The sequence below is a fragment of the Solanum pennellii genome, chromosome 7 (genome assembly GCF_001406875.1).
Source record: "Solanum pennellii chromosome 7, SPENNV200".
Taxonomy (NCBI): Eukaryota; Viridiplantae; Streptophyta; class Magnoliopsida; order Solanales; family Solanaceae; genus Solanum; species Solanum pennellii.
Window position 1 is genome coordinate 65418363 of NC_028643.1, and position 12022 is coordinate 65430384.

The 12022-nt window shown below is 33.1% G+C and overlaps 1 protein-coding gene across 1 annotated transcript; it reads left to right on the forward strand.

Moving 5' to 3' along the window:
* The first annotated feature begins 376 nt into the window (after positions 1 to 376).
* Positions 377 to 1348, forward strand: LOC107025171 (uncharacterized protein K02A2.6-like). The gene has a single exon (XM_015225998.1). It carries the CDS (start codon positions 377 to 379, stop codon positions 1346 to 1348), a length of 972 nt encoding a protein of 323 aa, XP_015081484.1.
* The last annotated feature ends 10674 nt before the right edge of the window (positions 1349 to 12022 follow it).

The following is a 12022-nucleotide window of genomic DNA, read 5'->3' on the forward strand; positions in this document are numbered from 1 at the left end:
TTAAACATCCAGATAGAGATTATATTGACCCTCTGGATATAGAGTTGAAAGAACATCCAGTCCATTGTTCCCATGTTGAAGCAGAACCAGACGGTTTGCTATGGTATTTCGATATAAAGAATATTTGGAGTCCGGGATTTATCCCGAGGATGCTGCATCCAATCAGAAGAAGTCGATACGTCGTATGTCTCTCAATTTCTTTTTAAGTGGAGAAATCCTGTATAGGAGGACTCCAGACTTAGGTCTTCTAAGATGCGTTGATGCCGTCGAAGCTGCGAGGCTTATTGAACAGATACATGCTGGAGTTTGTGGCACGCATATGAATGGGCTTACTTTGGCAAGAAAGATCCTTCGAGCCGAGTATTTCTAGATGACTATGGAGAATTATTGCTGCAAGTTTGTGCAAAAATGTCATAAATGTCAAGTGCACAGTGATTTGATCCGAGTGCCGCCTCACGGACTCAATGCTATGAGTTCACCTTGGCCATTTGTAGCTTGGGGTATAGATGTCATCGGTCCGATAGAGCCAGCCTCTTCTAATGGACACAAATTTATTTTGGTTGCCATTGATTATTTCACCAAGTGGGTAAAAGCAGCTTCAGACAAGTCGGTAACCAAGAAAGTTGTAGCTGATTTTGTTCGCAACAATTTGATATGCAGATTCGGAGTACCAGAATCCATTATTATCGACAATGGTGCAAAACTCAACAGTCACTTGATGAGATATATATGTGAGCAATTTAAGATTACTCACCAAAAGTCAACCGCTTATCGTCCCCAAATGAACGGAGCTGTAGAGGTTGCCAATAAGAATATCAAAAAGATTTTGAGGAAAATGATTGACAAGCATCAAGGTTGGCATGAGATGTTACCATATGCTTTATTGGGGTACCACACGACTGTCAGAACATCGACTGGAGCTACTCCTTACTTGCTAGTGTATGGGACAGAAGCAGTCATACCTGCTGAAGTCGAAATACCGTCTTTGAGAATCATCCAAGAAGCTGAGTTAAGTAATGCTGAATGGGTCAGCAAGCGGATTGATCAACTAACTTTGATTGATGAGAAGAGAATGGTTGTCGTCTGTCATGGTCAGTTGTATAGACAAAGAATGATTCGTGCCTTTCACAAGAGAGTAAGAGCCAGAATTTTCGAAGTTGGTCAATCGGTCCTTAAGCACATTTTTCCTCATCAAGATGAGTACAAAGGAAAGTTCGCACCAAACTGGCAAGTTCCTTACATGGTTCGTAAAGTATTTTCTGTAGGTGCTTTGGTCCTGTCGGATATGGATGGCACCGTATGGCCAAAACCAATCAACTCAAATGCAGTCAAGAGATACTACGTGTGAAGCTTCGGTTTGCATTTCTGTTATTTACTTGTAATCATTCTGTTTGCTTGTATTTGTTTTTCTTAAAATTTTACCCCTTTTGTAATGAACTACATTGACCTGAATTCTCAAGAATGAGATACGTAGGCGGCCTATGTCGGCCTCGCTCATCCCTTTTCATCCTTTTTAATATTTTTTTGTATTTGAACTACGTTCGACCTGAATTCTCAAGAATGAGATACGTAAGCGGCCTATGTCGGCCTCGGTCGGTTTTCTTTGTAATTTTCTTATCCTTGTTAACCTTTGAGGGGGAACTACGTTAGACCTGATTTCTGCCTCAAAGGGATACAAAGGCACCACAAGGGTTCGGTCATATCTCCCGTAAGAATTCTATTTCTCTTTACAATAGAAACTGGGACAGAATTTTTGAGAGGGACTCAAAAATTCTCGAGAAGAAGATGCTTCCTCAGCAAGTCAAGGCTGAGGATATTTCGAGATTTGCAACTGGGACAAAATTTTTGAGAAGATATCAAAAATTCCGCAATCTACTCAGTTACAATGGAAAGATAAGCAAGATAGTTAACTGGGACAGAAATTTTGAGGATGGCTTCAAAATTTCAGCATAGGTTTATCTACAAGTCCGGAGTGACTCAGAAAACTCTCCAGTGAATAATAAGATAAATCTCCAAGCATCAGACTCAAAGAAGTTTGTTAAGTCTGATATGACATGATCTTTTTCAAATATTACTTCTCAAAAATTTATTTTCTTAAAGATTCTCCTTTACGTTTCATTTGTCTTGGCATAAAACATTTTGTCTCATCTATCAAGAGTCGGGAGATCGGGAAATCAACCAGAGATAGCAAGACAAGGAGAAGACAACTGAAGAAATCGACACAGGTCAGTTTGTTTTTAAAACTAAAAAATATTCTGTGGACGCAGGAAATATTTTATATTGCTCACACCGGAGACTTGGGAATATGAATGATTTATTCAGTCAATTTTCCAACAGCATGAAGTCTCTAAAGAACGTCCAGTTAGATTTGAAGGGGAATCAAACGAAAATCTCAAGAAAGAACTTACGATTCCCATAAAGAACGTCATCTGCATCATAATGTCAGATATGATGTTACTATTACCCGGAAGGGTCATTTATGTTATTGTCTATCAAAACAATGCACTACCCGGAGGGGTCATTTATTTTATTGTTGATCAAGACGATACATTACTTGGAAGATCATTTGATTGTTATTTCAATTTGAGACGATATGATCATCAAGAAGGCACCCAGAAGATCACTATGTTGCTCGATTGAAGCACTATCTTCATTTGGTACCAAAGATCATGATTCGCGGGTCAATATTCATGCATCGCGGAAGAGCATGCATCGCGAGTCAAAGCGTATGCATCACGAGTCAATATTCATGCATCACGAAAGATCATGCATCGTGAGTCAAAGCATATGCATCACGAGTCAATATTCATGCATCGCGGAAGATCATGCATCGCGAGTCAATATTCATGCATCGCGGAAGCGCATGCATCACGAGTCAATACTCATGCATCGCGGGTCAATATTCATGCATCGCGGAAGATCATATATCGCGAGTAAATATTCATACAACGCAGAAGATCATGCATCACGAGTCAATACTCATGCATCGCGAGTCAATATTCATGTATCGCGAGAAGATATTTATGCCTCGCCGAGAATTAGGCATCACGAGAAGATTTCATACCTCGGAGAAAGTTATGCATCGCGAGAAGATTCCATACCTCGAAGAAGTTATGCATCGCGAGAAGATTTCATACCTCGCAGAAATTATGTATCGCGAGAAGATATTCATGCCTCGTAGAAATTATGCATCGCGAGAAGATATTCATGCCTCGCAGAAGTTATGCATCGCAAGAAGATTTCATACTCGCAGAAATTATGCATCACGAGAAGATATTTATGCCTCGCAGAAATTATCCATCGCGAGAAGATATTCATGCCTCACAGAAATTTATGCATCGCAGGGAAATATTCATAACCCCGCGAGAAATCACGCATCACGGGAGGATATTCATGCCCCTCAAGAAATCATGCACCGCCAGAGAAGGGCTCGTCCATTTCAAGGGAAATATTTACCCCTCGACATCAACTGCATCTTTATTTGGCAAGAGTGAATGCCAAGAGAATCATCGAGAGCAACGAAGAAAATATCAGCACTGCATAAGCTTTATTTATTTCGACATCTAATGAAAAGTGCATTGAAGATTATATTGCAAAACAATTGAGTTGACGTCAAATGTCGAGGAGAGCGATTAAGTGTCGACACGGTAAAAGACACTGTCTCCCATTTAAATTGCATTTTTATGCTTACAAGTTTTATCTCAGTCTTTGTCGAGAGCATCCGAAAGGATGAATTCTCCAAGGCATACCACAGGTGCGGACGACATCAAAAGGGATGCAGCACAACGTGGAACTTTTCTTAGCATCGAACTGGGACACAGTCCAAAGAGGAATGTCAAACTCTTAGGACGCAAGCAGAGGAGCGACTTCCACCACAACTAAACCATACCCCTATCATAAGGCATGTGGGTTTTTCTCTAAATTTTGTCAGTTTTGGTCTCGCATCTGGAAATTTCGGTCGGCCGAAAGCAATTTTTCCAATCTGAGTGACAGTACACCAAGAGTGTTGGAAATTATGTCCGTGTAAATTCTTATTTATGGGTGTGAAGCGCACCACACTCATGACTAAGAGGTTACATGCCTCCTTTTCATACTTGTTTAATTTTGTCACTTGTCCAACGCCAAAGGTTATCTAGCATAATAGATTTCCTTTTTAACCGATCGATTCAAACTACAAACAGGCTGATTCCATGGATAAAGATATGTAGGCGAGTTCAACGTTGAAAACTCGGCATTATTCCAACATTCACTCTTAAATATCATTTTCAAGCATTTCGATACCTTCATAGTTTGGTTTCGAGGTGGCTTTTCATTTCTTTCACAATCTTGCGTTAAATCAAGCGTATCGAACTACAGGTAGCCTGAATTCTCATATTTCCTGAGGTATGTAGGAAACCCGTTTTCAAGGTTCGACCATGATTCCCAAAGTCCACGCCAAATCCCTTTCCCAAAGATAAATACGAGGTTGGTCAAAATTGGTTTGGTCAATTTTATTTTCCTTGCATTTATTGCATCAATCCAAGTAAAATGAGGGACAGTTGTTGACACCCAATTTTGACCCTCCCCGATATAAACCANATATGCCAGTCAGTTCCCACTCTCCATGCCTTTATTCCCCAATCCCCATTTTTCAATGGTCAATCTCTGATTTCCATAAATTATAACACTGAAAAAAGTTGAAATTGGCCGCCCAACGACCATTTTATAAAAACGGCTATATTCTTTAATTCCAACCTATAATCACAATTCACAAACAATTTCTAAAAACTATATATACATAAGTTTGATAATATATTTTCATCCAAGTTTCTAAGTTTTAACGATTATCTTTCTCAATATTTCAGATTTTCAATATTTAAGTTCTAAATTTCAATCATAATGTCATTTGGTGATTTGGTGTATTCTGAAGGAGGAATCTTCTTCAAATTTTAAGTTTCGACATCAATTTTTTAATTTTTGATTATAATCATTTCTTCTTACACAAACGTTTGGTAACTTCGTTCCATTCTCTAATCTTATATTTATTTTTTGTATTTATTATTTATAATTTTTAAGTTGTTCTTATTATATATTATTTGTTCTTGTTAAATTTCGTATTTAATAATTTATAATTTTATATTATGGAGTCTTCTAAAAAAAGTGGACGTAAATTTTTTTTCGTACAATCAGTAAAAAAATACAGTTACAAAAAAAAAGGTGGTAGTTCTTCTAAATCTAAATTTCCTCTTGTTAGAATGAATACAGATGAATTTACACATGTGAATGAAACTAGTTTTTCCCGTTTTTGTCCTATAGAAATTAGTTCGGATCCTTTTAATTTCCCATGAACTTTATGAAAGACATTATGGTATTAATCAAGAAAATGAAAAAGTAAATTTAGATGAAGAAGTAGATCTAAATGATACACCAACTAGTCCTGACCTCAATAGTACAGGTACTGAAATTTCATCTCCGGTTGGAGCTACTTGTCCCCCCATTATTTCAACTAGAGGTAAGACCAAGGTACAACGTTCTTTAAAATTACATGTGTGAAAATTTTGTTATTTGAATGATGAAAAAACTTTTTGTATATGTAATATTTGCAAAAAAACATTTTAAATATACATCTGGTGGCAATGGAGGTTCAACGGGGGGACCAAAAAACATTTGATTAACAAGCATAATAAAGAGTGATTTGCATATATATCTTCTCTTGAAGTTGGTGAAAATTCTAGCGTTGAAGCATCGGCTAGAGGATCAAATATGCTTCTAGGTGAATTAAATACTTCGAACTCAAGTGGTCCTCTTACATATTGAACTTATAAAAAGGATCGTGATCGAAATTTGTTTGCTAAAATGGTTGTTGTTTGTTGTTTACCTTTTAGTTTTGGAGAACATCCGAGTTTTGTTGCATATATTCGTGAAACATATAGTCCTAGTTTTAAAGGTTTATCAAGAAGCATGGTAAAAAGAATTTTTTTTGAATTTCAAGAAAAATAATGTCAATATTTGTGTGCCTATTTTGAATCGATGGATTGTAAAGTTGCTATTACCACTTATATGGGTCGTAGTCCTAATGGTTTTGATTATTTAACTGTAATTGCGCATTGGATTGATTATAGTTGAAATTTACAAAAAAGAATTATTGGTTATAAAATTTGTCAAAAGAAAAAAACTCGAACGTATATTGCTACTACTGTATTCGAAATTTCAGATTTTTTCGATCTTTGTGATAAAGTCATTAGTATTACTTTAGATAATGCTTCTGCTAATTTAAATGCTATTAATATGCTAGAACCTAGACTTTGTCCTATTAATAAATATGTTTTCATGTTAGATGTGTTGCGCATATATTAAATTTGATTGTTAGTTAAGGTATGAAATTATTTGAAAATAGTTGTGATAAAATTGATAATGCTTGTTTTTATATTTTTCATATGAATACTAGTAGTAGAATTAATCAATTTAAAGAGCTTTGTAACGCATTTAAACTTCCGTTTAAAAAAGTTCTGAAGCATGTAAAATTTAGATGAAATTCCTTTTATGATATGTTTGAAGTTGCTTATTGATCTTGGGCATATTTGTATGCCCATAGTGCTAATTTTACCCATTATTAGGCTTAGTTTGAAGTCGTTAAATTTAGGTTAACGAGTCGTATTGAGTTAATGTTGTGTTTCTGAACTTAGTGACGTGATTAGTTGTGTAGGGAGACAATGTGAAAAAAATATGCACAAAAAGGTAAAAAAAAAAGCGACATGAAAATCTAAGGAGGAAGTGGAGAAAAATGAAGTTGAAGAAATGCCTCAAAGGCATTTAAGTGTCAGCTACGCGTCGCGCAGAAGAGAGAGGATTATCAAGCTACAAATTTATTTCGAAGCAGAAGACTATGTGTAGTCTTCGCGTCACGTAACCAGTTGAAGAATCTTAAGTCTCGAATTAAATTTCGAGGCAGAAAATTTCGTACTAGGGCTCCACATGAATTCAAAGAATTAAAGACTTTTTCGCGTCGCGAGCCTGGAGCCTTATTTTGGTAAATTTGACTTTAGTATAAATAGGGCCTTATTGTAATTTTATAATCATTCTTTTTCTAATTTTTGAACAGGGAGAATCACGAATGCTACTCTGAAGTTTCTAGGATTATATTCTATCTTTCATCTTTAAATTCTGGGGAATGATTTATATACATTGGATGATTGTTTTGGAGATTATGAGTAGCTAAACACCCTAGTTCTAGGATTGTGTCTACAGGATGAATGAAACTTGTTTAGGTTGTTAAGGATGTTACTATGAGTTATCGATGATTCGTTCTTTTGTTCTTGCTTTTTGTATTTCATGATTGACCACCATAGAAATAAACTCATTGTCCAAATTAAAATCGAGAGAGAAATAAGAGGATATAACATGGAATGTAAGAAGTTCGATTGGCTCTAAATAGCTAGGGTTGATTCGTTTCTAGGATAGAGATATACCTAGAAATCTTGTTTGGATCACCATACAGGAAGATAACTTATTGTTCAACTCTTATTCAACTTATCCGCGCTCAACGATGTAGTTAGGGTGGTAACTATTGTATTCGATTAGAGGTCGAGAGACCATAATCATATATCTAACCCTGTGGTTCAACGAGGATATAATTTCAAGAAAACCTTTAGTAAAAGATAATAATTTCATGATTCCAGATAAAAGCTGCAGTCCTGGATCTTTCTCATATTATTGTTTGAAACTTAAGAAATTGAATCACCATAGTTACTTTAAGTTACATATAATTACAAGTTAACATTCTTTATAAAATTTGGACATTGCACTTGGATTGAAGATGAGAGTTGGAAAAGTTAGTATAGTCTAGACTGAAGTCCCTGTGGACACGACACCCGACTCCTTAACAAGAGTCATTATATTGCTTGTACGATCACGTGCACGTGCGTGTATGCTTTGACTGCAACACTTATACATATAGATAACCTATTACTATGTTATTTAATAATTATAATGTTTATCCTGAATTTAAACTTAATGATAGTGATTGGGATGAAGTAAATGAACTTAGAATATTTTTGAAATCATTTTATGATGCTACTAAAAAAAATTCGAATATATTATCCTACTATTTCTGAAATTTTAATTCACATATGTGAGATTTCATCTACCTTTTCTGAATATAAACAAATAATTTATTTACCACTGCTATTGAAGTTATGATTACAAAATTTAAGAAATAGTTTTGTTCTAACCCTTAAATTTATTTAACTGCAACTCTTTTCAACCCCGAATATAAAGAATATGGTGCAAAAGTTTTAGGTGAATGTATTTATAAAATTTAGATATTAAACTAGACGAAGAACCTGATTTGGTGACATGTCAAAATAGTATAAAATTACTTGCTAAAGAAATGTATGATAAATATTCTTCCTTAGATAATGTTGAAAATCCTCAAATCTCTATGCCTCAAGTAGGTGCTCATGGACGAATGAAACATAAACTTCTAATAAATGTGAATTTGTTAAATATCTTGAACCGGGTTCGGATGATATTACAAACAATGAAGGTATACCACAACTATTGAACTGGAGGAGGGCTCGTGGAACTCAATTTTTAAAACTTAGTAGGATGGTGAAGGATGTGCTTGCAATTCAAGGATCATCAGTAGCTTAAGAGGCAGCTTTTAGCGCGGCAAGATTTCAAATTGGAGACCACATATATTCATTAGCAGAAGACAACTTGGAGATATCAGTGATGTTTAGAGATTGGATAAATGCTGAGCGGAGAAATCAAGGACTTCCAAAGTTAGATAGTCAATTTGAAATTTTCATAGATTCAAGTCATTCGACCATTGGATGTGGTAGTGACGATGACATCGAATTTCAAAATCATCAACGAACTTTACCAAGATCAGAAGTTGATTACTGTCAACTGTAGCTGAGTTAGAAAGAGAATTTATGGGATTATACAACTATTAGTATTACATTCGAGACTTAGTTGAAACAGAACCCTTCCTAGAAGATGGCTGCGTAAACTATGTATTCTACTAATAGTTGTAAATTAAAATTGTAATTTATAATGTAAATTTAAATAAATTAAATTGAGATTTTTTAATTTGTGCAATTATTTTATCATTATCTTTATTGAATTTTTAAAATTACAAATTTAATTTATTCAAATTCAAAGTTATAAATATAACTTATAAGTTATAACATATTAATAAATAATAAGTAATAACTTATAAACTTCAAAAGAATTAAATCTTGAAAACTTGATTAGACTTAACTTGCAAACTTAGTCAGTAATTTTTTTTTTAAAAAATATCTTTAAATAAATTTAAGTAAAAATTACATTATAAATTTAAAACTATTAATTTAAACTTAGAAAAGAAAAAAAATATTCATATTTTCGTAATTCAAAAAAATCATTTTTTGAAATAACTAGATGTGCCATCCCTTTTATCCCATCATGTTCCATTCTGGTTCATTCCGGTTCTATCCCGGTATATAGTGGGACAGGATGAAATTGAGTATCCATCCCAGTAATTCCGGTCCGATTTATCTCGATACCGGTCAACTCGTCCCGTTCTGATCCGCTATTGATTCGTGTCGGTCAGGTGGTCCTGTGCCGTTCCGTTGCCCATTCTTATACACTCTCTATAAATATCGAAAATGGTTCAATAATTTCACATAATCTAGTTAAAGGGTGTATTAGGACCTCCGCAAAGTTTGAGTGTCTTTTTCAAAAATAGATCTTACTTTAATGGAGTAATTATATATTTTCCCATATATTTTAGTTGGTTTATAGTTTTCAATGTTTATGTATATTATTTCAAATTTGAGCTTGTAAAATTTTACAAATATTTGATTTTGTCCTAAGATCAGAAGTTACAATATTGCTATAGTTTTCAAATTCAAAGTTAACAATTTACTTTATAAATATTTTGTTTTGTATTCAGTTTGATTGTAGCCTTTGATCTTATTAATTTAACATACTGAACCTTAAAATTCAAAAAAATATATTTTTGTACTCGTGTGAGTTTATCTTCTTTTTGAAGATATCTATTTATTTAACATTTTTTAAGTTTAGCTTATCACACATGTAGGTGAAATATATTTGATCTCTTTTTTCAAACACCGTATAGTTGTACAAATCCAAAAATATCAAAAAATCAAAAAAAATCTAAAAGAACCAACTAAAGCTGAAATCGAAAAACCCACTTTAGGTGGTTTGATTTAATTTTTGGATTTAATAAATCGACATAATTGATTCAATATTTTTTAATGAAAAATCTAACCAAATCGATCCATGTACACTCCTAGTTCGGGGTGACAAAATTAAACTCAATCCACCCAACACATTTAGGTTTGGGTTGGTTAGTGACCCTCATATTTATTAGCTCAGTCTATTTCAACTCCACTCATTTCAACCTAATAAAAATTGAGTTGATATATAATTTAAATTGATTTTTGAAAAATCTTGTCAAAATATTGTGTTAAAACTTTTTTTGATCTTATATTTATATATAGTTATGATAAAGGTTTTTTATTAGATACTAAAAACTTATACACTGACAAAACAAATGAAACTATTAAAAATTAGTAAAAATTAGTTGGGTGGGTTGGGTTATCACCTGTTACTAACTCGTTTTGATCCAATCCATTTTGGTCCAAATAAATTTGGGTTGAGTCTTGACTCGTTTATTGTCTTGATCCATTTTGACCTGTTCAAATTTAGCCAAATTCACGTAATTGTCACCCCTAGTAATGATTTAGACACGAATCTCACATTTGCAATAGTTTAGACATGAAACTACAAAAAAAAAATAGTTTAAATATACTATTTTTGAGACTTATCTCAATATCTAACTATTTCTTATTACATAATACTGTCATTCAATTAATTTAATTGCATACGAAGTCACGAATTACATTCTAATGAGTTTTTCCCCTCATCTTCTTCCTTGTATGACCTTTTTCCCAACACTAATGAGTAATGGTTGTTAATCTATTTCTTCTCTCCTCCTTCTTCTTCCTTATATCGTAGATGTTTTCCTCCTTTATTCGTCTTAATCTACATTTTCAAAATTAATGTGTCCCAAATATATATCGTTTCAAGAAAATAATACATCAAAAGACTCAAAATATTGAGAGGAGCTCATATCAAAATTTTGGGATTACTTAGAGGACATTTAAGGTGATTGAGATGAAAAAGATTGATATTTAATGTATAAATATTGTATAAATAATGTAATACACATTGATATACATCTCTTATACACAGATATACATCATTTATACATGATTATACACTATTTATACAATATAAATACGTTATGAATAAATATTGATATATTGCATATACATATAACCATTTTGTTGAAAAGAATTTTTGTGGTTATAACAATAAACTTATTTCCTAATTATGAAATGGTTAATTATCTGAATGTATCAATAGAATCATTTTTATGCATACTGGTACGTAACCTTGAAATTTAAGTTTTTGCATTGACTGTCCTTATTTTGGGTTGGTCTTTGACTTTACCATTAAATCTAATGATCTTTGACTTTTTTCTTCTGTTGTCATTTAATAAAATATTATAGATCAAAGTACACTTGTCTATTTCGATCTAATTTGCTCGGGATAGATTTTAAAATTATTGTCTCACTTGATATAAGTTGTGTAATATTTTTCAGAATTTGTCATAGTGTTTCGTAACACGAGTTTGACTTTTGAGATGTATGTTATTTATCTCTTTTTGAGAGAAAAAAATTGATAGATAATGTGGAACTATAAAATATGTGTAGGCCTGTTTGTTTTTAAGTAAAATTAAAATATATTTTGCCCTCATGGTATATAATTAAATAACTTGTGGGACGTTAATAGTAAAAACATATAAATGTATACCACAAAAAGTTGTTTGTTATTTGGTATCAAGGACATAATTTATTATGTCTTTTATAACATGCCTTGTGAGAAATTATAATTTATTATGTCTTTTATAACATGTCTCGTGAGAAATTATGATACAAAAAATATAAATTTGATTCACAGAAAGTTATTT